This window comes from Falco biarmicus, chromosome 1 (assembly GCF_023638135.1).
Source record: "Falco biarmicus isolate bFalBia1 chromosome 1, bFalBia1.pri, whole genome shotgun sequence".
Taxonomy (NCBI): Eukaryota; Metazoa; Chordata; class Aves; order Falconiformes; family Falconidae; genus Falco; species Falco biarmicus.
Window position 1 is genome coordinate 59,594,326 of NC_079288.1, and position 25,828 is coordinate 59,620,153.

At 36.5% G+C, this 25,828-nt stretch overlaps 1 protein-coding gene across 4 annotated transcripts in view; it reads left to right on the plus strand.

The window, feature by feature from the left end:
• SEC24B (SEC24 homolog B, COPII coat complex component) overlaps positions 1 to 25,123 on the plus strand; it is a 49,794-nt gene extending 24,671 nt beyond the window's left edge. For all 4 annotated transcript variants that reach the window (XM_056333063.1, XM_056333054.1, XM_056333073.1 and 1 more), the window contains 19 exons: positions 421 to 602; positions 2,183 to 2,367; positions 3,550 to 3,652; positions 4,513 to 4,639; positions 5,268 to 5,377; positions 6,316 to 6,428; positions 7,937 to 8,055; positions 8,408 to 8,463; positions 8,790 to 8,996; positions 9,631 to 9,754; positions 10,362 to 10,520; positions 10,966 to 11,139; positions 11,817 to 11,927; positions 13,041 to 13,216; positions 14,900 to 15,037; positions 20,271 to 20,375; positions 21,482 to 21,574; positions 22,909 to 23,012; positions 24,237 to 25,123. In XM_056333063.1, the coding sequence (XP_056189038.1) occupies positions 421 to 602; positions 2,183 to 2,367; positions 3,550 to 3,652; positions 4,513 to 4,639; positions 5,268 to 5,377; positions 6,316 to 6,428; positions 7,937 to 8,055; positions 8,408 to 8,463; positions 8,790 to 8,996; positions 9,631 to 9,754; positions 10,362 to 10,520; positions 10,966 to 11,139; positions 11,817 to 11,927; positions 13,041 to 13,216; positions 14,900 to 15,037; positions 20,271 to 20,375; positions 21,482 to 21,574; positions 22,909 to 23,012; positions 24,237 to 24,351 (2,501 nt within the window). In that variant the 3' untranslated portion in view covers positions 24,352 to 25,123. The remainder of the gene's footprint in view (positions 1 to 420; positions 603 to 2,182; positions 2,368 to 3,549; positions 3,653 to 4,512; positions 4,640 to 5,267; positions 5,378 to 6,315; positions 6,429 to 7,936; positions 8,056 to 8,407; positions 8,464 to 8,789; positions 8,997 to 9,630; positions 9,755 to 10,361; positions 10,521 to 10,965; positions 11,140 to 11,816; positions 11,928 to 13,040; positions 13,217 to 14,899; positions 15,038 to 20,270; positions 20,376 to 21,481; positions 21,575 to 22,908; positions 23,013 to 24,236) is intronic.
• The last annotated feature ends 705 nt before the right edge of the window (positions 25,124 to 25,828 follow it).

Consider the following 25,828-nt stretch of genomic DNA (forward strand, 5'->3'; position numbering starts at 1 on the left):
CGTTTAGAAAATAGTTCTGTCACCTTAGCCATATGTTTTAACAGTATTCATAAGTGATAGAGGAGAGACTAGGCATGAATGGTCTCTTCTGTGGTTTATGTCAAGTAAAAATCTTGGAATAAAATGTTCTAAGGTTGGGGTTTTTTTTCATTCAGTTGAAATGCTTCTTTTTTTCCTAAGTTGCATGGGTAAAATAGCATTTTGCTAGTAGTTACATAAGTCTGTAGTCTTCTTCCCATGTCTATGTCCCCTTTGCAGTAATCTGCGCAGCTAATTTATTTGGTCAGTGCAGATAAACAACCTGGTGGATAATGCAAAAACTTAAATGGAAGTGTTGTTTTAAGTATTTAGGAGTTTACGTTTAAAATGAAGAAATAGTAAGTGTATTCAATACCTGTGGGATTTATTTTGTCCTTCCAGAGACGCGCTCTGTGACCAGCAGTCCAGTTCCTGCTCCATCAGTCCCCCAAACATCAAAAGCTTCCAAGCCCTTTGGTTATGGATATCCAACACTGCAGCCTGGCTACCAAAATGCAGCAGCACCTACTCCTGTGCAGCCCAGTAATCCAGGACACCATCCTGGGCTTCAGCACTATCCACAGGTTTGTATTTTAAATTTTAAAAGTAACATCATGGGAACAGTCTTTTCTGCATTATGTATTGCTTTTTACATATTTTCATCTTTTATTTTTATAATTTCTGAGACAGATGTTAAGTATAATATTGATGTCATATCTCTGGATCTTAACTTCTGACTAGAAAGATTTTGGATTAAAATTTTAAGTGTATCTCCAAATAAGCTTAACAATTTTGCTTCATCAGTTATTAGCAGCGTTCACAGTTTCAAGGTCTGATGTTTCAAAGAGCTGTACTTTATTGATAGGAAAACATGCAGAAGCATAATGAAGTACTTGATCAGCAAATGTAAGTTTGATTAGAGCACTGCTATGGGCTGTGATCCTCGAGCATTATGTTGCCTTATGGGCCAAGTATGGCATAAGGTCCAAATGAGAGAGCTCTTAAAGCCTCTGCTGGGTGTGTGGTGGAGCAGGCTGCCTCCTGCATCTGCTCTGTCTTCCTGGTAAAGAGAGCACCAAACACCCAAGAAGTTGTATACGCTCACCTGGCTCCCAGTGTGCATGGGAGTCACCCAAGAACAGTGAAATTGAAGAAGAGGCAAGACACTGAGGCAAAATACAAATGCTGAAGCAGTGCAGTGAAGTGTGTGAGAAGGGGTATAGAAAATGGAACATACTGATTTACAAATTCCACTCTCTGAAATAAGGCCTAGCTGGCAAATGAGTTGAATGGCAAATGAGTGTTGGAGTTGATCAGAATTTCTTACTGAACTGAGTGTAGTACCACAAGTTGGCATATAATATCCAGGAATGCTTTTGCTGGTGCGGAGGTAATGTAAAATGTTACTTGGAGGAGATGTAAATTATATATTCATTTATTAAATCTTTTTTGAAAGACTTCATCTTCACTATAGTGTGAGATGGAGTTAGGCTTTTCTCAGGAGTACAGTAAAAGAATAAAACCCAACAATTAGAAGTAGCAAGTGAAATTCCAGCTGAACATAGGAGAAGATTCTTTAGAATGGGAATGGGGAAGCACTAGAACAGACTATGTTATGAAATCGTCAATCCTTAGCTATTTTCAAGACTCAGCTGGACAAAACTATGAGCAACCTCATTTTGAATTTAGCCTTGCTTGAGCAGGGGGTTGGACTGCCAGACCTCAAAGGTGCCTTCCAGACAAACAACTTCTCCTCTTCTATGGCATTTTATTTTGATTTTAAAATAAATACACGAAAAGTTTCTTTAACGTGGAAAAGTTACATTGTAACGTCTTCAAAGGGGGAAAAGAATTGTCACCTTGCTAGTAACTTGTTTTCTTATGCTTGGAAATCTTGAAGGATTGTGTGTGGCTTCAAATGTTGATTTCTAATATGAATTTCAGTTTTGTCCAATGATACATATTTGGAAGGTATGTCACATTTGTCTTAGAATTTTTAGGTTTCTACCATACAACTCTTTTCTTGTTTGTTTGGGTTTGTTACTGACTACCGCTGGATCTTTTTTTTAAATATCTCTCTGGAAGAATTGGAATCACAAGATTAAGGTGGTGGTTTAAACATGATTGTGTGTTTACCCATTTGCAATGCTCTTCCTTTTTTCAGCAATATCCAGGTGTGAACCAGCTAACCTCTTCCATAGGGGGGTTAAGTCTACAGCATTCTCAGCAGCCAGAAAGTTTGAGACCAGTAAACCTTACACAAGATAGAAATATTTTGCCTGTATCTTCAGTTCCAGCACCTGTGCCTAACTTGAATTCTGATCTTAGGAAACTAAACTGCAGTCCAGAGTAAGTGTACTGCCTAGAACACCATCTTACATTTTTTCAGTGACTAACAATTATTTAAAGCATCAAAAAATATGTAAACTGACTGCTGATTTTTAATCTTTGTGATGAGCTAATATACTCCCTTTCACTTGAAAATAAGTTTATCCTCTACATCCTTATACAAACGTTGAAATTGTCCTGCCATCAAAATACATTATATGCAGTGAATGTAGCTCGCTTATTAAAACATGAAGAAACCTGCTTAATCCTTGCCTTGATTTATGCATCTAAAAAAAATAATTAATAAACACCTTCACTTTATGCAGTACATTACATAGAATATTTTTGTAATATTGCATAGATATTTTTTTCCCAGAAAATTACAATGGTAATGTTTAAATACACTGAATAAACTGTGAGTATATTTTACTGTGGTAATCCTGCAATTATGATGTATCCTTTCACCTCTAATGCTAAGTAGTAGTATCTACTATCCCACGTCAGGGGCAGCTAGGTACGATGGAAACTGCTCTCCCCCAAAGAACTTATTCTAATTCCAAAATAAAATTTATACATTGCCCCATATTAACTCAGCTTACTGCCCTAGTGGCAATGCATGATCCTACCAGAAAATAGGAATAACAAAACTGGGGATCTCAAAATCATTTGTATGTGTGGAACACTTTGGACAGCACTATTCGTACATAGGGATTTTTTAGTGCCCTTTAGTGTTAAGTCCACCCTCTACTTTACATACACAAAAGAAAAGATATTTTTTTTACTCTCCCAGTATTTGAGATCTACTATTTTCTTGTATTTTCTACTATTCCCTTATAGAATTGCTTTCTGAGAACTAGTGAATACTATATTCCTTCTTTAGTTCCTTCACCCTAAAATTCTTTATAATGAATAAAAAAAGATGTCACTTTACATAGAGTGTTGTACCAAAAGCAGTTTTATCTCTTTATTGCAAGTGGTTTTGGTATACTTGTGTTGCTGAACTACTAAATTGGGAGGCAGGAAAGTATTTGTTTCTTTAGGAAGCTTTTTTAATCTCTGTGGTGCATTAATTTTGCTTATTAAATAAGCTTTGCAAAACAGGATTTCTTAAATTTCAAAATTCTTCAAAATCAGATGTTAACACAGTGGGTTTAATTTCTTCCAAATTTTCATTTGCAACATAATATTTTTATTTCTTTTCAGCTCCTTTCGATGTACATTGACAAATATTCCACAGACACAGGCTTTGTTAAACAAAGCTAAGCTTCCTTTGGGTTTGTTGCTACATCCTTTCAGAGACCTAACGGTAAAGTAGCTTTTTTGGTTTTAGTATCTATATTTAATATATGCATTCGTTGTACTTTTGTTCAAATAATAAAATACAATGAATTGTAAGTCCTGAATTTAACAAAAGTAGCAAAAAATTGTTTGGGTCTTAGAGAGGAAGAAGGGAAAAAGCCTTGCAGCTGCTGCTCTTTGAAATTTGTAAGGGAAATATTTTTGGACATGTCCTTCAAAAATTTTTCCATACTGTGTGAATGTTTGCTTGTCTGTGGTTTTCTGAAGCTGTGAATTACTACTCTGTGTGTTTGGCTCAGAACTGGCAGATACCTGTCTTGAGGTGCTTTTGTTGGATGTTTTAATGGCATGATAATTTCTGTCAGTAGAAGATAAGCACAATGTAAGATCGAAGCTGTGTTCGTAACTGTTAAGCAACTCCTCTCCACCTAACTTACTTGTATTGATGTGAAGAGGTGAATAACTCTGATATGACTTATTTTCTTACAGTGTGTGTTCTTTGTGTAAGGTTTGCTGTCTGTCATATTTAGTCACTCAGAGTTGTCCTGTCTTTTGTAATTCCTTTTACCATAGTAGTTCTGCTATTGTAACTGTGTAATTTAAAGTAATTTCATGAAAAATCTTACTACATCTTTGACTTGTGAGATTGGATTGAGACAATGATTAAATGTTATTTCTTCTGACTTTCAATGGGAGGATGTTTATAATAGGCATCGTAATTACTCTGTGTGAAAATAAGCTAAAAAGATAAAAGGAAAGATAAGAGTATCTAGTTTTATGAAGCTTTTATGCACTGTACTGCACAGTAATGTTTTCAATTAAATGTATTATGTACCTTTGTTACAGCGTACCATTTTTTCTTTTTAGCAATTACCAGTAATAACAACAAGCACAATAGTGAGGTGCAGATCCTGCAGGACGTATATCAACCCTTTTGTTTCTTTCATTGATCAAAGAAGGTGGAAATGCAATCTGTGTTATAGAGTGAATGATGGTAAGTTTCTGCAGCAGGAGATGCTTCCATTTATAGAATCTGTTTTGAGTATTTGCGGTATTTTGAGTATGGGATACTTTAGATTAAAATGTAGGTGAAAATGGCAGTGGTTTTAGGATGTTTTTTAAAATGTGTGGATCATAAGTCAAATGTGCTGTGCATTTTCTGAAGCAAGAGGTTGTTTTGCAATTTTCTGGGAGATGAAGAAAATGTGATCGTATTATCCTGATCACTTGTGTAACAAAATCAACTCAACTCCACTGACTGCTGTTGCAATATGCAGATGGACACATGATGACAGCTAATACTGTCTGTAATCTAGGCCAGAGGTTATGAGAAACAATACAGATTGAAGCTTGTTGTGAAATGCTCTACTTGCATTGGTGTTTTAAAATTGGGGCTATATTGCTGTTTTGAATAAACCTCTTGTTTCCAGTTATTTAACTTTGATGTTTCTTGGGATACTTGAAATGTTTGTTTGTTTTATGTAGCCTTACTCTGAATTTTTTTCTGTTGTTAGTGATAATTGAGATATGTCTGCATTAGTTTGTTTTTAGCTGCCATAATGGTTTGTATTTGTTGACAAATATATAAACTTTTTTGTGGGGGAAACTTTTTTTTTTCCTAGTTCCTGAAGAATTTATGTATAATCCTCTGACACGATCTTATGGAGAACCTCACAAACGGCCAGAGGTCCAAAATTCTACAGTGGAATTAATTGCTTCCTCAGATTATATGGTAAAAAAAGTTTTCGTGGTAACTTCAATAGCAATTGCATGTTAATATAAATGTGTTTGAAATTAACATTGCATATTACTCCAGTGGTGTGATTTAGTTTTCCTGTGAAGGTCCTCTTAACACCAAAGAACAGTTAAAATTCCTATTTATTTTGAGTGTTGGCAGAGGCTTTTCAGTTAAAGGCAATTGCAATATGTGTAGTCCAGTGCAGTTTCGTGTGGCATAGTCTGGTTTGAGTCCGATGCAGTGTGGTTTCTGGTTTTCTCCTTCATTTTGAAGAGGTTTTAAAAGACCAGTAATGGAATAACAAGAGAATTAAATTGGGTTCAAATTTTTAGTTAGTAATTGTGACAGAAACAATGCTAACTAGGAGTGAACCTACAGTTGCTGTGGTAGCAGTCTTGTCTCCAAGAAAGATAAACAAGGCCTGGGAAAAGGTCCTGTTCATAATTCCATTATTAACAGCAGCAAAAATAAATTGTTCTCTTGTCTTTGAATTGAAACAACGTGGCCAAGACCTTTGGCAATAAGTAAATACAGCTTGTTATATGGTTGGGAAGAGGATGTAGGTAGAAAATTTAACCCCATTTAATAGATCACATTGTTCACATGCTGAATAAAATGTTTTGAAGAGTGAATTCCATATCTGGCATCAGTGTCACGTTTGAGTTGACTGAAGGGGAGAATAAAATACCCACTTTCTGTTCTGAAGCATAACACCGTATGCTTACTGCAAATGGGAATTAATAACCACTGGGACTGGGTTAAATCTATCTGCGTGACTCTTAGTAGATCAGTTTTATTGCATAATGTATACCTTGCATTTTTCTAAGTATTCCCTTTTTTGACTTCCCTTTTTAATGACTAATAATTTTTAACATTTCTTTAAATATGATTTTTGAACATATTTTTTTTTTTTTTTTTTTTTTACTTTGTAGCTTCGTCCTCCTCAGCCTGCGGTATATTTATTTGTTTTAGATGTGTCTCATAATGCAGTGGAGGCTGGATATTTGACAATAGTCTGCCAGTCATTGCTGGAAAACCTAGACAAGTAAGAACATAAATAACCTTTTCAAATTATCTAACATGTTATTATGAACAATACTAACCTACAGTTTTGCAGAAAACTTGCATATAGTGTTTAAACATTCTGTCCCTAAAGGACAGAAGTTCTGTTGCCTGAGATTCTGAAATGTGACACATGTCTAAAAAACAAACCAAACCAAACAAACCAAACCACCAACCAAGCAAAAAAACCAATCCCCCCACAAAAAAACCATATTGAAGCAATTTAGATGATGAGAGCTATCCCTGCATATGATTATAAAAGTGGATCTGCAAATAATTTACTTAATCATCTGCAAAGAATATTTATCTGTAACTTGGAATAATGTGTTGACTGTGCAAACACCTGTAAACTGTGGTCTTCCCTGCTGCCTAGACCAACAAAACTACGTAAATTACAGTGATTAAATTGGCTGGTTCTTGCACTAAAATGGCCAAGGTGCTGCGTACTGGAATGTTGTAACCTCTAGTGTGAGACTGCCTAGGTGAATTGCGTTGTCAGTTTGGGATTTTTTTTTTAGATCACAGTTACTTACATCTACCTGTGCCACTTTCTGTCTGTTCTCATTTTTGTACCAGAACGGCATGTATGGGATTTTTGGTCGTGCGTTTTGAGGGAGGGTTAATAAACTTCACTGTGTTCATGTCTTCTGAAAACTAATTTGCATCCTATGGAGGCCTCACTCTGAAAACTTGTTTTCTACAAGTTTTTCTTAGGAAGCTTGATTTTAATTTCTGACAAAGACATCAACATGTACAACAAAAATCTTCATTTAAATTTATTGGTTTAGTCTGGCTTTGTTCAGATCTTTACAGGTATTTTGTCAGATTCTCAGAAATAGGCTAAATTCCTATAGGAAGATTCATAAAATTCCATGCGAAGTCTATAGGAAAATCAGTACATCCAGTTAATTTATATACCCAGATGGTAAACCCAGTATTTGCCTCTTGCTTTTGTTCAGTCATGGTTTTCAGAGCTTGCTGATGTTTTGTATTTTATTTGAGCAATCCTGTTTAAGTTTTCTTTTTGTAATTTTAATACCATACATAAGAATATTGTCCACATGAGAAACAAGTATGTTGCATTGTAGAGACATTAAATTTCGGTTTAGAGCTGTAAGTATTGTGTAACTAAATTAGTAATTGGGTTTTTTAAGTTATGAAAGAGCAGAATGCACTGTTTTCTGTTGGAGAACTGAGAAGGCTACCATCTTTCATGTGTCAGCGTAACATTTAAATGAACCTACTAAGTTCTGTCTTGGAATAAAGCATCATTATATTAGTGCTTATCCATATTCTATTTTTATCTCAGCTTTTCAGAAAATGCTGAAAAAATACTGCTTGTATTCATGTTCCAGATCTCCTTTCTTTTGTTCTCCCTTCACCCCTGTATACAATGAGCTGAGTTTCTGCTAACATCAGCAGAAGCTGTGCATATGTATGTGTCTTGGGAGAGAAATTTAGGGCTTAATAGTTTATTTTTTAATGCTTCAGGCTGCCTGGAGACTCAAGAACAAGAATAGGGTTCATAACGTTTGACAGCACTGTTCAGTTTTACAACTTACAAGAAGGTTTATCTCAGCCTCAGATGCTGATTGTCTCAGATATTGATGGTAAGTAAAAAGAAAATTAAAACTAAATTTTTGAGAAGCTACTTTTTTCCCAGAAGAAAGATCAGAATCTCTCAAATATTGTGATATTAGGTCAATTTTACTGAATATATAGGAATATATATTTGAAAAATAATCTTAACTACAGAGCAGGTGGTGTTTAAAAAGTGAAATTCAGATGTTAATTTGGCTTTGAATAAAACAAGTTTTGTATAGACTGTGCTGTTCTCTCTAACATATGTATCGGAAAAGTAGACTATTTCATTGTATGTATAGCAGCGGTCAGTGAAATGTTTTATTCTATTTTAATGCTATTTTTTTCTTTAATAAAATGCTTTTTCCATTCTCCCTACAGATATTTTCCTGCCTACACCAGATAGTTTACTTGTAAATCTCCATGAAAGCAAAGAGGTATGATTGCTCAAAATATGACATCAAATTTAAGGAGTTAAATACTCAAAATTAGACATTCCTTCTAAACTTTGAATTCCAGCCTATCTTCATAATACGTCATTCCAATACTACTTTTTAATTATGGAAGTATTACATGCTGTTTGTTTGTTTGCACCATAGTTTTTAAAATTACAACTTTGTTTTCCTTAGTGTGTTGAAACAAAGCTGAAATATTTGTTACTGATTTTTTCCACTTCAGTTATGGCAGTCCCCTACTTTTTTAGAAATAGCAGAAAATCTCAAGCTTGAAAAATTCCATAAACACCTTTCAATCTGTTCTGCAGCTGATAAAAGATCTACTGAATGCGTTACCAAATATGTTCACCAATACAAGAGAAACACACAGTGCACTGGGCCCTGCTCTTCAGGCTGCGTTTAAACTGATGTCTCCGACGGGTGGCCGGATATCTGTCTTTCAAACTCAGTTACCATCTCTGGGAGCAGGGCTTTTACATTCCAGAGAAGACCCCAATCAAAGGTCAAGCACAAAGGTACAACAACTTCCTTGAATATTCATCTCATGAGACTAGGGAGTGGCTGTGTCTTTCTGACTTGCATAGTTCTGCAGATCAACTCTGGGGTTTTTTTATAACAATTCACTAAATTGTAATGATTTAAAGTCTGTGTTTGTGCATTTAAGATCACTGGTTTATGCATGTATGTGTGTGTGGAATTACTTGTTTCGAAGTGCACGAGCTCTCTTTTGGGCCTTTGGTCCATAGCTTTTCTTGGCAAGCAAAAGAAGCTGCAAATATCTCTGACCGAGTTGATAGCAACCTGGGTTTTGAACTAAAGCATGGTTATGTTATTGTAGACCTAAAACATGATTTCTTATTTTTATGGCCTTGTATGCCCTCTATCCAGTGTTACATAGTTACATGAATGTTTATTTGTATGAGAACATAAACTTTCTTAAAAGTAGGAACATAAGTGTTTGTAAATACAAACTAAAATAACATGGAGCATAAGGAAAATAATTTCTCCAGGTGGAAATGCCTATAAATTATTGTTTAAAGGAAACTTCCTTATTACACTTTGCTACTGAATAATATTCTTTTGTTTCATGAAGTCTTAAGAGAGCATGATTTAGTCTTAACTGTTTCCTGTATAATTTATTCACCAAAGGTGGTCCAGCATCTTGGTCCAGCAACAGATTTTTATAAGAAGTTGGCACTGGACTGCTCAGGCCAGCAGACTGCTGTGGATTTATTTCTCTTAAGTTCACAATATTCTGATCTAGCTTCTCTTGGTAAGGAGTACCTAACGTATGCTTTTGCTCTTTCCATACTGTTGTCTGTCTTTGGAAGCACAGGTTACTTAAGGAATTTTTAAATCACGTAGACCTTTTTGTACTTTTGTAAATGCAGCTAATGCTGCAAGGAATTAACTTTGAAGTTGATAGCAGTAAAGAACAGGAGGTTTGGATTGATGGTATCAGACAATTTATTCTGGAAATTCATTTTTAAACAAGGTGCTGCTCTCCTGCTCAAGAACAGGAAACAGCTTATGGCAAGGAGTTAATAAAGCTTAATCTTAAGAGTAGAACAAAGATTTATGTCTCTTGCACACTTGATTTTGCCTCTACACCTTTAAATATTTCTGCATGCACTCCTGTCTTAGCTGCCAAAGGTAGCATGCTTATTGAAGTAAGTGTATAATTAGATAATTTTGTATTGGGGTGACTCATCACTGTCTTGAGTGGCCTGAGTATGGACCAGTTGCTGTCTTAGAGATGCAGGTCATATCAAGAAAAAGATGAACATAGATGTGACTTGGCAGAAGATTGGGCATGATTTTTGTGTCCTGACATCATGTTACGGTTTTACCTCTTAACTATATCTTTTCCCCCTTCACAGCTTGCGTGTCCAAGTATTCTGCTGGATGCATCTATTACTATCCATCTTTCCACCATAGCCATAATCCTGCTCAGGCTGAAAAGTTGCAAAAAGACCTTAAAAGATACCTTACAAGAAAGATTGGGTTTGAAGCAGTTATGCGCATAAGGTGTACAAAAGGTAAGTTTTAAATACAGATATATATGGAAAAGTTGGTGTAAGCTTATTAACTATTATTTTGGATGTGCTTCGTCTTTAGCAACAGTAGACGATTAGTAGCAGTCAGGTTATTTCTTTTCCACTGAAGAGTAAGGTAGTTGCCTTCTTGATGTGTTACATTAGCTTTTCCCTTTTTTTTTCTTTTTTTTTTTTTTAAATTTAAGATGGCACTATCTCATTTCAGCTGAGTTGACGTGTAGTGTAAGGGCATCATTCAGTTTGGAGTCTTCAGAATTGGAACATGAACTCTACAGGATCATGCTGAAATGTCTAATGATTCATGTAATTGGTTCTGTGTGATAGAATAAGTATTTTTACTGTTTTCTTAAACATAGCTTGATGGCTGTGAGTTTTAATTATTGATTTTCATGCTGTTTTAATCTCACTCTAATTAATCTGCTTCTAGGTCTTTCAATACACACTTTCCATGGTAACTTTTTTGTACGATCTACTGATTTATTGTCCCTTGCCAATGTCAATCCTGATGCTGGATTTGCAGTACAAATGTCCATTGAGGAAAGTCTGACTGACACATCTTTAGTTTGTTTTCAAACAGCTCTTTTGTATACTTCCAGCAAAGGTAAGTAAATTCAAATGGATTGACCACTGGGCTTTTTGGTTTTTTCTAATATGATGTTTGTATAGTTAGTTCCACAGCCTTTTGTTGTTCTCTGTACCCTAAGAGAATCTTGTCAAAGCTAGTGAGACTACTTGGCAGTTGATCACATAATGTAAATCTTTATAAAGATGTTTTGATGGGAAAATGTAATTTATATCCCTCTTGTATAAAGCGGATTCAGCAAGATTCCTTTACTTAAAAGGCGTGTTGTGGTTATGAATAGTAACCTGTTAGGCGCACACTTTGTCCAGAATCCCAGACCTGTGATGGATTGGAGTAAGTTGCTAGTACATTGGGTGGGCATAAAGAATAGCAGCCACTTTCTGTTGTGGATAATGCCACAGAATTTTGGGATGGAAATCAATGTACTTCATTTGTAGCATCAAGACATTTATTGTGGGTGTTACAAGCTGGTTTGTGTTATGAACCTGTGCTGATTTTTAAGTTGAATGGTTTAGAGCACTGCAGAATTTGAACAGGTCAAGAGACAGGAGTGGGAGAGTGTTACAGCAATTTGCTGACTAGCACATTTTTACAGAACAAGTGCATTGTGGATGAGAGGAGATACGCTGTAATGACTGAACTTGTATACCTCTACCAGGAGATATTGCATAGTAATTTCTACTTATTTTTATTAGGTGAACGTCGAATTCGAGTGCACACGCTTTGCTTGCCTGTAGTAAGTTCACTGGCTGAGGTATATGCAGGAGCAGATGTACAAGCAGTTGTATGCCTCTTAGCAAACATGGGTGAGTACAGACCAGGAAGATTGAAATATCCTTTTGTATGTTCTTAATTTTGCTAGCTGTTTAAATGAAGCAGTGAATGGAGCCTGGGTGTTGTAGTAAAAGGTTGGAGTGGAGCACACTGAAGCCTGAGAATATAAAAGACGACAAAATCAGTTACACCTAAACCATTAACAGAAATATTCCTAGTCTGAATATTTAGTTGACTTTAATCTTTTAAAGGGAACTGCTTATACTGTTCTCTAGTGTTTATTAAAGGGCAAAGAACCATAATAGACTTTGATCAAAACACTCATTTTTTTGTATCATCATGGTTGTTATCTTGAAAGTTTAGCATTCTAGGATTACTTAAGAAGCAGAGTGATTCGGTTTAGTCCATTGCTGGAGACTAAAAGGCAATTTCTGACAACAGTGTATCCAAGATATGCATTAGTTATCTATGCTTTTATCCTGCTATTACTAGGTTGAAAATTCTTGCTTATCCCCTTCTTGTGGATTGTAGGTAGCTGTTTCATAGACTGATCTCTGCTATTGAATGTGTATGGCTCTGTGCAGCATTTTAGCATGTGCTGCATTGTATATTAATAGTTGAAAAAATTAGGAATAAATAGTATGTCTGTATCTCATCCTGTATGTGCATTCAGTCCAGCAGGTGGCTTCCTCCAACCAAAGGATTTGCAGCCCTTTCTCAGCAGAATAAAATAATTGCTGCAAATCTTATCTTGGAGATAGGACAGCAGAGTTTCATCAGCTAAGCTATTTGCATAAGGTTAAAAAGATTTATATTTAGTCTCAAGTACATACCACGTCTTTAAACAATTTTTTTAATACTTCAGCAGTAGGAACTAGGGAACAGAGATCAGCCACTGTGTATTTCTTAAGCATTGGAAAAGTTAAGTTTCTGTGTGGACAGTCATTTTATTTACTTCTAAAAAAAGCTGGGACCACAGGTGGTGTTTTGGTGGGGTTTTTGTTTTGGTTTGGATTGGATTTTTGGTGGTTTGGGGTTTTTTTAAATCTTAAAGTAATCACCCAAAAGCATGACTTAATATGTTCAGCTTAAGGAAATGAGTGAGGCTAACTCTAGTAACTTCTTGTGTCCTTCTAACCCAACAGCTGTGGATCGCTCAGTTTCATCTAGTCTTGCGGATGCAAGAGATGCCTTAGTTAATGCTGTGGTAGACTCCTTGGCAGCATACATGTCAACTGCCTCAAATCTACAGCAGTCCATGCTGATAGCACCAAATTCCCTCAAGCTGTTCCCACTGTATATTTTGGCCCTTCTCAAACAGGTATGTATAATCTAGTGAATAAATGTTTAATTCGTTGGTCCATATGAGGAATTCTTCAGCTCTAGGTCAAGCAGTGTCTGCACTTCTCTAAAAATATGAAAATTGAGTTATCCTCTTTGAGCTTACAGGACTTTCACGTAGAAGATCACTATGTTAGCTTATTTTAAATGATTAGTACCTGAATGGTTTATTGGTTTACTTGATTTCAATTTTTTTTTATTTTGTCTTACTTGGTTTTATGATGAAAATAAATAAATATATAATTTTTTTAAAATTACATATGGTAACAATTAGCATTTCTTAGATTTTGGCAGCTAATTGGTGTTGCCCCCAAAGATTGTTGGAAGCTGTTTATTAGTACTTCTTCAGTTTTATTTTATGAAGAAAAAACAAGTCAAATATTTTTCGGTACATACACTTCGTATTTTAAAGTACCAAGAAGGACAGTGGGTTTCCATGGAGATACAATGAAACCTATTACAGAAACTAAAGTGATGTAGTTTAAAAGTTCATATAGAATTGGTTACTACTTTTACCCTTTAATTTTTCAATAACTTTGTGTTACCAAACGTCATATTTAAAAAGAGAACTTCCTGCAGGCTTTTGTTATTAGTAAATCGCATAGTTTAAAGATTTTCATGTCTGACGTTCTTTGTTATAAACCTTTATATAAGTTTGGTAAGAAATCCAGTTATATTAACTCATTTTCTTTGGCTTAGTGATTAATTTCAGTCTCTAATATACTGATTAGAACTTCTTTGGTAGTTGCATAAGTAATGCAGTTAATGGTGGAGAAAAGACCAGACCATTTATTTTCAAGAGGATCTGTGTAAAAAATAAGGAAGAGTGGCCGAGAAAATAAGTTGCTGAGGTAGTTTTTTTAATTATCTTTGTTAGTAATAACAAAAAACCCTGGGATATAGAGAAACCAAACCCAAAATGCTGTGGCAGCTGAGGAGAAGAGCACTGATGTACATAGCTTTGTTGTAAAAGTGAATATAAACTTTGATTATAGGAATATTCTCCACTGAATCAGAATATGGTGCTTATTCCATCGTGTTGCTTTTCACAGTGGTTGTTTACAGATTGCTTCTAAAGGAGATCTGAGAAGTCCAGTAGAGGAGAGAGTTAAAAGGAAATTTTATCCTGAGAGCGCCTAGTTCCTGCTATAAAACATGAAAGTATATTTCCCTTCCAAAGCTTTTTCTTAACACTTAATTCTTACTAATAGTAGATCAGTTAATCTTATCCACAGAATTATCTTTTTTCAATTTTGTTAGGCTCATATCTTCCCATGACATCTTGCATTAGTGAGTTTCACAGGCCAGTAACATTTGTCAAGAATAAAAATGAGAAATGCTGGCCCAATCACATAAAATTTTATACAAAGTGGAGGGAAAATTTATTCTCCTTCATCAATAAGAAGGGAGAATGGATTATAGGTTTGTGGCTTTCTAACAGTGCTACTGTATTATTATAATAATACATTTTTAGAAAGTTTTAAAAGGTATTGTATTCAGGTTGTGTTTGATTAAGATTCTAATGTATCTCAATAAGATACATATTTTTTTTTACAAAAGCTTTGCCTTCTTTGCCTGACACTTTCAAAAACTGGAAATACACTGTTTAGACGTGAACATAAACCAGAGGATTTATTTCTGTAACACCACTGCTCTCTTTCAGAAAGCATTTAGAACAGGCACAAGTACACGCTTGGATGATCGCGTCTATGCAATGTGCCAGATGAAGAGCCAGCCTCTTGTTCATTTGATGAAAATGATACATCCCAACTTGTACAGAATAGACAAGTTGATTGATGAGGTAATGTATGAAGCCTGTTTTATAACATTTTCTAGTTTTAATGCTCTGTTAAACCTGATGTTGTGCTGCAATAATTAAAGTTGTTACTGTAATGTAAACTGAACTTTTTTTGTAAATTAGGAAAATTCAAGAAAAACATTACTGTATTTTCAACTCAAAATTTGAAAATACAGTAATGTGTTATGAGCCGAACTGTGGTTTTATTTCACCTTGTTTCAGTGGTGACAGTAATTACATGTTTTTCTACTGTGCAAAGAAAGCAGAGAAGATAGTATGCATTGGAAACATCTCTAGTTTTATGGTTTTGTGTTTTAGAACTGTCAGGGAGAAATGGGTGAAGTAGATGTGCCGGAGGATTCTAGGTTTTGTGTACTGAAACAAGATGTAGTTGCCTGCAATAATAAGCTTCCAGTTGTTTATCAGACTGATGTGGATGAAACAGAATTCTACTTCTAGATGGACATGATCAGACTGAGGAAGTACTTCATGTACAAAACCAGGTTTTATTAGTTTGCCTTTTACAGAGGTAGCCTAGGAAATGGATGCATTTTTCTAACAAGTAGTAGTAAGTTGGGCTTTTATTTAAGGTCAAAGTTAGCTATAATGGCAAAAATACGTTGTTTTAAGTAAGTTTTTATGAGTTTTAGTCACTAGCTTCAGAAAAGTATATGTAGGAGTTTGTTTTTAAGTGTCACACAAATTCATATGATAATGCGAGTAGTTAGTCTCAAACATTTTTTTAAGGTATTTCATAAACTCACATATGCAAGTCTAAACTCAGTGTTCTTCAGTGGAATTGATTAGTTAGTCTTTTTATACTCTTCCCCGACCCCCAGAATTTGGGAAGCCAACTTCTTCAACTAACCTTGTTGAGTTTTTTGTGGAACTTATGCTGAAATGCTATATTCAGTGTGCGAGTGCTGTAAAGAACCAGCAGTGCCTTCGGGACATCCAGTTTCATTAGCACAGAAAAGGATTTCAGATCAGTTATTTCTAGTAGAATAATAGAGAAAATAGGGCATATTTGACCTACTCAAGTTAATTGACAAACCACTTTTTAAATCATATACCAGAGCGCTAATCGTAGAATCAGAGAATGGGGACTTTAAAGATCACCTGGTTCCAACCCCCCTGCCATGGGCAGCGACACCTTGCACTAGACCAGGTTGCTCAAAGCCCCATCCAGCCTGGCCCTGAGCACGGCCCGGGATGGGGCATCCACAGCTGCTCTGGGCAGCCTGTGCCAGCGCCTCACCACCCTCACAGTGAAGAATTTTTTCCTTGTATCTAATTTAAATTTACCCTCTTTCGGTATAAAGCCGTTTCCCCTTGTCCTATCACTACGTGCCCTTGTGGAAAGTCCCTCTCCAGCTTTCTTACAAATCCCCCTTTTAAGTACTGGAAGGCTGCTGTAAGGTCCCCCCTGGAGCCTTGTCTTCTCCAGGCTGAACAGCCCCAGCTCTCTCAGCCTGTCTGCATAGGAGAGGTGCTCCAGCCCTTTGCTCACCTCTGTGGCCCTCCACTGGACTCACTCCAATATGTCCATGTCCTTCTGATGCTGGGGACCCCAGAGCCAAGTAGAGTGGGAGAATCACCTCTCTGCCTGCTGGCCACACTTCTTTTGATGTAGCGCAGGATATGGTTGGCTTTCTGGGCTGCAAACACACGTTGCCAGGTCATGTTGAGCTTCTTGTCAACTAACACCCCCAAGTCTTCCTCCACAGGGTTGCTTTCAATCCACGCTCTGCCCAGCCTGTATTTGTGCTTTAGATTGCCCCAACCCACTACAGGACATTGCACTTGGCCTTGCTGAACTTCCTGAGGTTTATATAGGTGTGCCTCTTGAGCCTGTCAGGTCCCTCCAGATGGCATCCATTCCCTCCAGTGTGTTGTCCATACCACGCATCTTGGTGTCATCAGCAAACTTGCTGAGGGTGTGCTCAGTCCCACTGTCTATGTTGCCAGCAAAGACACTGAACAGCACAGGATGCAGTACTGACCCCTGAGGAACACCACTTGTCACCAGTCTGCACTTAGACATTGAGTCATTGACCACAGCTCTTTTGAGTGCAACCATCCAGACAGTTCCTTATCCACCAAGTAGCCTAAATCCACATCTCTGCAGTTTGAAGACAGATGTTGTGCAGGACAGCGTGAAATGCTTTGCACAAGTCCAGGTAGATGATGTCAGTTGCTTTTACCTTATTCATCAATGCTGTAACCCCATGAGAAGGGATAAGAAATTAGTGAAGCCATGTTGGCTGTCAGCAATCGCCTCTTTATTTTCCATGCACCTTAGTGTAGTTTCCAGGAGGACCTGCTCCATTATCTTGCTGAGCACAGAGGTGAGAGTGACTCTCCTGTAATTCTCCTGGGTGTGCTTTGTAAACTCCATTTTTAAAAAGGGTAAGTTTCCCCTCTTCCAGTCAGTTGGAACTTCACCAGGCTGCCATTACTTCTTGAATACAATGAATAATTGCTTAGTCATTTCATCCACCAGTTCCCTCAGGACCTGCAGATGCATCCCATCAGGTCACAGGGATTTGTGCACCTTTAGGTTCCTTAGATGGTCTCAGATCTGGTCTTCTCTTGCACTGGGCCGTTCTTCATTCTCCCAGTCCCTGCCTTTGTCTTTTGCGATTTGGGTGGTGTGGCTGGAGCACTTACTGGTGAAGGCTGAGGCAAAAAAGTCATCAAGTTACCTCAGCCTTCTCCATATCCTGGGTAACCAGGTCTTCTGTTTCCTTCTGGAGAGGGCACACGTTTTCCCTAAGTCTTCCTTTTGTCACCAACATATGTATAGAAGCTTTTCTTGCTGCCCTTGATGTCCCTGGCCAGTTTTAATTCTATCTGGCCTTTAGCTTTCCTAACCTGATCCCTGGCTGCTTGGACAGCTTCTGTGTATTCCTCCTGCACTACCTGTCCTTACTTCCACCCTCTGTAGGCTTCCTTTTTGTGTCTGAGTTTGTCCAGGAGCTCCTTGTTCATCCATGCAGGCCTCCTGGCATTTTTGCCTGACTTCCTCTGTGTTGGGACTCATCGCTCCTGAGCTTGGAGGAGGTGGCCCTCGAATATTAACCAGCTTTCTTGGGTCCTTCTTCTTTACAGGGCTTTATCCTATGGTACTCTTCCAAGCAGATCCCTGAAGAGGCCAGATTCTGCTCTCCCAAAACCCAGGGTAGCAAGCTTACTTATGCACCCTTCTCATTGCCCTAAGGATCTTGAACCCCACCATTTCATGGTCACTGCAGCCCTTGAGCTTCACATTCCACACCAGCCCTTCCTTGTTGGTGAGAACAAGGTCCAGCACAGCACCTCTCCTCCTTGGCTCCTCTGTCATTGGAAAAGGACACTATCACCAACACATTCCTGGAACATCTTGTATTGCTTATACCCTGCTGTGTGGTCCCTCCAACAGGTATTGGAGTGGTTGAAGTCCTTCATGAGGACCAGGGCTTATGAATGTGAGGTGGCTCCTATCTGTCTATAGAGGGCCACATCTGCTTGGTCTTTCTGGTCAGGCAGCCTGTAGCAGACCCCCACTATAATGTCACCTGTTCCTGCCCTGCCTTTAATCTGGACCCATAAACTCTGTCTGGTCAGTTGCTTGTCCATCCCCAGGTGGAGCTCTGTGCACTCCAGCTGGTCATTGACATAGAGGGTGACACCCCCTCCTTGTCTCCCCTGCCTGTCCTTCCCCAAGAGCCTGCATCCTTCCATTCCAACACTCCAGTTGTAGGAGCAATCTCTGCACATCTCCATGATGCCAGTAAGATCATAGCCCTGAAGGCATGTGCACATCTAACTCCTCTTGTTTATTCCCCATGCTATGTGTATTTGCATAGAGGCATTGAAGTTGGGCCCCCAGTGGAGGTGACTTACTGGCCGGAGTGGCTGGGATTCCTTTGTGCTGCTCTTCAGGTGTCCTGCGATCCCTGTCCAGGCTCTGGGCATCTATGGCCAACACTGGCTTGAAACTGGAAGGAGTGGGATGGATTGAGGTTCCCCTCCCCTGCCACATTAGTTTAAAGCCCTCTTCTCCAGCCTGGCAAGCATATGACCCAAGATGCTCTTCCCCTTCTCTGACAGATGGACACCATCAGCCCCCAGCAGACCAGGTTTCTCAAAGCAAGTGCCATGGTCTAAGTAGCCAAAGCCCCTGGCTGTGGCACCAGTCCTGTAACCATTTGCTGATTCACCAGATTCAAGTTGTCCTTTCAAGACTTTTCAAATCTGCTATTTAGCACTACTTTGGTTTAAACTATTTGTGACAGAGGCTGTTCTTAAATTTCTTGTTTGTTTAGAAAATTCTGTGATACACATTACAGATTTTTTTTAATGTTTTTGTTGGTTTTCTTTGAACATTTGATTCTTGAGAGCACTGAGTAAAGCCTGGAACTTTCCCAAGTGGAATTCAGTAGGTTGCTTGTCATCACTATGTATAAATCCCCAAAACCTTCTGATCTACTGCATTATAGTATGAGATTTTTGAAATAATTTAATAATTTTTTGTCATGTAGAAATGTTCTTAGTTTCAAAACTGTTTTACATATATTATTTGCAGAATGTTTCACAGATTCTTAGTAGATATTAAACCTATTATTGTACTGGAGCTTTAATCTGAAAATACTGGGGGGTTGGGGTTTATTATTGGCTTTGTTTGTTTTTATTGCTGAGGAGGAGGAAGGCGGTATTTTTAATAATGTCATTGCTAAGAGCCAGATTGTTTTAATAAGATCAGTCATAGGGCTCTGTGGATAAACCCATGTATTGCTTCAGGCAGGATGTTACATCAAGGAACTTTTGTTACTTGAATGCAGTAAAACAGTGAATCCTTACAGGGAGTAGAATTTGATGGTGATCTGCCCTTGCAGCGTTTCTAGTGAAGTTCAATGCAACGAAAAAAAAATCTATGGGAGGTTGTTTGTAGAAAATTTAAACACTAGAATTCCTTTATAAGTTTGGCGTATATAGCATGAGAAGTGTTACGTACACAACTTAAATGAACTTGCATTATTTTTTTTTTAGGTAATAAAGTAGCCTTTAGGTTAAGTAACATTCTAGAATTGTTTGATATACGTGATCTTTTTAGGCTTAGCATGGTATTTTGTTACATGAGAATCCTCAGCATTTTGCTGGAGATTAACAATATTTTTTCCTGTATTATTTTACCAGGTTAAGATAAAAAATAGGTTTTATTTATATTCTGATTGAGTATTGGTTTTTGTTACAGAGTACAATACATGTAAATGACAGAGTTGTTCCTCAGCCACCTCTTCAGAAGCTGTCTGCAGAGAAGTTGACAAGAGAAGGAGCTTTTCTTATGGATTGTGGTTCAGTAAGTTACTGGTTTCACACATTCCCTTTTTAAAAACAAACAAAAAACTGCTGCAGTGCATGCTGTATTATTTAAAGCAGTCAGTCTCAACAGTAACAGTGTAGTGAATCAGCATTCCAGGTAACCTGGCAGTAATCTGTGTTCCAGTGAAAGGCTTTCATATTTTGATCAGACAGAAAGGCTTTCATATTTTGATCAGAGAAGTATCTTTGAGGTTGCATATTAAGGTTTCAGAGGTTAATTTTTTTCATGCTGGACTGATCAGAATATACCAAGAGTTCACATCAAGGTGGTGTGTTTTTTCTGGAAATAATGGATTTCTATTTTCCAGAATTTCTCTTCATGGTTATTAAATTACGTGTACTACTACAGTCTCTCTGATAAAGCATTTCTCATTGTTGCAGGAACCTTCCCAGTTACACACAGATATAAATGGTCTTATGATTTGTGGCTTGTGTAAGAATTGCAAGAATGGTGGAATTGTGGGGAGTGAATGCAACCTATAAATACAGTTTAAGGTTTTCATAGAAATGTCACTAGAACACACTTATTGAATAAAGCATTATGCTACTCTAATGGCAGTCTGGAAAGTGCTTTAAAACTTGTGTGAGTTCAGGGGCTGAGTGTGAATGTCAAAACTAGCTTCTGTCTCCAGATGTCTGAAATAATTAACATTATATGTTTTGATAATTGATGCTTTACTATGACTTGTTTAGATTGAGAAGTCAATATGCAGTAACTGACACAGCAGTGTGACTTTATAAAATTTTAGGTTTTCATTTTAGGAGGTAACATGGGACATTACTGCATTAACTGTTCCAATATAGATGTGTCCTGCATCCTCATCCCCATTCTTTCAGTGTTTGCATTCTGCCTGGTTTGGTTTTTTTACATTTAATGATCTTATTCCAAATGCTACTGATGTATTAATAAGTAAATGTACAAATAATGAATATAGAGATGTATATATGAGTTGCAGCTGGAGCTGTCAAGTGACTCATTTGCATGAAAGTTCTTGTTCTGGTATTCCTCTAATTGCATCGCCACTTGTCTCTCTCTGAAATTTATGCAAGGCCTTTAGTAAAACTGATTCTGATATCTTACAGATTTTTTACATTTGGATTGGGAAAAACTGTGATAACAACTTCATAAAAGATGTCCTTGGATACCCAAACTATGCATCAGTACCACAGACAATGGTAGGCGTTTTAATGAGCTGTGCTCTATAGTGCTTACATTTGGAATCTATATTTAATCTGGTTTTCTGCATATTCAAGTTTTTATTATGTAACTATGAATTAGGGGGTTTTATTTGGTACCTTCGCTCTTGCCACCTTCGTAGGAGACAGAAGTTGTCAAGGGCTTTCAAGGAAAGGATGTAAACATGTAAATTTTGGCATTCCATAACATCAAAAAACTGTTCTATGACATTTCTGCTTTTTTTATTTTTATGGAAATACTTGTGGACTCATAAGAACAGGATGGGATTTCTTAGAAAGAATACATATTCAGATGTGTTAATTAAGACTAGTGTTATTATATTGATACCATGGTTTTCAGAAGCCTGTGTTAGATACTCAGATAGTACCAATAACATATCAGTCATTGCAGAAACACATAGGAAGATATTTTCTGTTTAGAAAGCTTGCATAGTATGAAGGGGGAAAGTAAATGACAAGTTGTAATTACAAGAACAACTTAAGAGTGGTGACATTTAAGACTACTATAAAATTGGACTTTCTGTTCAGAGTTTTGTATTTTGCTTTTTTATTTAGCTATTTAAAACTGTCCCCTCTGATCAGCTGGTGCTAAGTATTAGTTGACAGTTTTCAGGAAGAAGTTGGATAAAGGAAGGATGGTAACTTTTTTCAGTGGTTATATAGCAGCTATTATAATAAAAATAAGATAAAAAAGTTACCTTTGCTGTTAAATTATGTCCTCCATTCATTTACTACAAAGTTAGCAATGAAACTACTCTTAAATCTGTAATAAATTATTTTATGTCATATTAATTGTCTTAAAAGGTTATATTGGCTTAAGAGTAGGTACATTTAGCTTAGTGAATGGCTTAAGTTTTTTAATTCTGGTTTTTTCAGCTCATTCCCCCACCAAATAGTCCAGTATAATCTTTGCATTGGAATTTGCTTACAATTCAAATTTCACATCTTCATGTTTGGTCATATTTTCAGTGATGCAAAATGCAACATGTGGTAACTTGATTGACAGGGGAAGATACACCCAAGAAAACTGAAAGCAGCATTTTGAAAAGATTACTTTCAATGGGGTTGCTTTCTAATGTCTTCTGCACTTAAGGCAGTTTAAGTTAAAGATGTACTGCTTCCTACAGAACAGATATTACTGAATTTTTGTACTTAAAACTGAAGAAAAAAATGTGTATATGTAATCCATGGTTGGTAATTTCTTAACAGAAATTGTGGCTTGGGTCACAATTATGACTATCAAATCGGGATATATTTTTTTTAATAGTTTTGATAATAAAAGACAATTACTTCTTTCCATTACCTTCAACCAGACGCAGCTTCCTGAGGTAGATGCTCTTTCTTCAGAAAGGACACGATCTTTTATATCTTGGCTTAGAGACAGTAGACCTTTAAGTCCAGTTCTTCAAGTAATAAAGTAAGTATTTCTGTTAGATACTGAGTAATTACTGGCAACTTGTATTTATAATTTCTAATTGATGCTGATGAAAAGTGGGAATATGTGGCCTGGAAGAAACTGAGTAACATCCTCTTTCCAGTTGATATAGTGCTGTTATCTAATACCCCTTAGCAGCAAAAGTCATCAACATTGAATCTAGTGCAAATGCGGTTACTATTAGTTCTATTGGTAGGAATTAGTTGCATATTTATATATTTTAAAGAATAAATTAAAGCAGTGGATGTTCTTACGGTCATTGGATTAACCAGGTTAATTTCTGGTATAGCTTCTTTAATTTCAATACATACATATAAAAAAAAATTCAAGTCAGGTTAACAATCTGTAGATGGCTTAATAATTATATGTGTTTGTTTCTGAGCTCCGTAGGACAGCAGTTGATTTATGACAGATCAGGCAAGTTCTAAAGCTTTTTCAAGCCATGACCTGCTTAAAGAAATTAAAATTCTGTAAAATGTTTATGTTTGAGTTTACATTTCATTTGTCTTCTCTAGAAGTACTCAGTTTACTGAGCCAGGTGGGAGATCACATTTTAGAGAGCATGACTTTTTTACTCAGATGATGTTTAAACATAGGACTGAAGCTTTTCAACTGTTGTCATTGTGTCTGCCGCTTGAACTGCAAGTAGTGCTGAGACACCACAGTAAATAACAGAGCTTACAGTATGTCATACTAAACCAGTACAGAGGACTGTGTCCCAGCAAAATTTTGTTGGGGCAACAGTCTTGGATCTTTGACATGTTTGCCTTCTCTGGTCTGTTGACAAATAAGAAAAAGTGGGGAGGGGATTGAGATTACACGTAACCAGAGATGTAAATTTTCTATTTATTTTTTAAAAATAATTATCAGGATTTAATTTAACCCTTTCAGAATTCATTGTCAACAGCATATTTGTTAACCTCTAAAACAAAATTTTTGTATTTTCTTTTTTGTGTTTCTACAAGATAAACACTATATTTCACCCACTTTTTTTACCATTTTATAGTACTTAAAGATGCTTTTGTTAGTGTATTACAAACTTTTGGTTTTTTCCTATACTTTGGGTTGCTTGCAACTGTAGTATCTTTTATCTGAGTCGACTTCAAAGGACAACAAGCAATCCATTAGAGCTTATGCCTCTGCTTGAATTTATAGTGGACTTTTTGCTCAATGTTTGGACTAAAATACTTTCCTCTCTTCTTTCAGAGATGAGAACCCTGCCAAAACAGAATTTTTTCAGCATTTAATTGAGGATCGGACAGAAGCAGCTTTCTCATATTATGAATTTTTACTTAATATTCAACAACAGGTTTGTAAGTGAACAAGGAATAAATAGAAGAAAAACTCCTGACCGGATAGAAGCATGGGCCAAGTGAAGCATATGGAAAGTCACAAAAGTGGGTGCTTGTTCTTCACAATATACAGTGACCAGCACTGTTTTGGAAGCTTTACACTGAAGAAGTATGTTTCCAAAAGAATTTTGCAGATTTACTTCAGTCTAAAAGTTCTAGGAGTGATGAAGCTGTTTCACTAGTTTATACACGTTTCCAGTTGTGCAGCGGTATGGTGCTCTGTTTATTGCAAGCTGGTGAATTTATGTAGCTATGTGGGATGATATTTCTTAAAAAAATGTACAATTAGGTAAAACCTTTTTTCTTACATTTATTATAGTAGCCCTTCCAGATCCAAATTCTTAAGAGATGTCAAAGGGCAGCGACATGTATGTTGGTTGTTTATATGAATTTCTTTTTAAAAGGAATGATGATTCATATTTACTAAAGACTTCAGTGAATTCCCTGTGAAAGTTGTAGAGTTTCAGTAAAGTATATCAGCTGTAGAAATATATAATGTACATAAGTATTACATTTGTAAAGAAAATGTAAAAAATGTAACTAAAAAAAAAGACTTAGCTCAGTGTGCAGAATTGTTGAGTGCTCAATGATGAATTGTTTTGTCCCAGGCTAGACAATGAAGTTGACTATTAAAACATGCTAAAAAAAAGTATCCATGTAGAAGGAACACAGCTGCTTCTTCTGTTAACTTTAGGTGAATTTATTTATGATTGGCTTACTAATTAAAAATATTTTGCTTTATCATGTGTGTTTATGCAAGTATAATCATTTTGCAACTAAACTCTTACTGAACTCAATATTGAAGAGAACATGTTTACCACTTCATTTCACAGACCTACGCAAGAAGACACTGCATAGTCAGAAATGAGCTATTGATACAAAGTTCTTAAAACTCTTCTTATGTGTTATCCTAAAGAAGACATATATGTTAACCTTGTTTTATGTTTTGTAAACTACTGTAGTCTTGGTCCAGGTTTCTGTGACTTCTGTTGGCTGCCATTTAGAGTAAGCATTGGTAATCACTCAGACTTGATGATTAGATTTCTGCTGCAATCTATAGGAAAAAAAATGGGGTGTAAAAATTAATTACATCAGTACAAGTAAAGGCTTTAAAATGTCACAATTGAAAATGTAATCACACTGTTGCATCTTTCTGAAACCTTGTTCTTGCTAAAGTTTTGGTGGCTTGATGGTTTGGCTTTTTGATAGATTTATCCCAGATTTTTAAATTTGTTTGTAAAGTTGGGATGGTTTTGGTTTGGGGTTGTTTTAGAGGCACATTAGAAATAATTCTTGAAGCACAGTCATTCATAGTTAGTATTCTGAACTTTGGTTGGTTTAATGGAATGTGACTACAATGAAACAATTAAGTACAAAAAGGTAAATTACTAATATTAGTATGATTATGTTTTATTTCAGAATAACCTTGAAGATGCTAACGTTGCA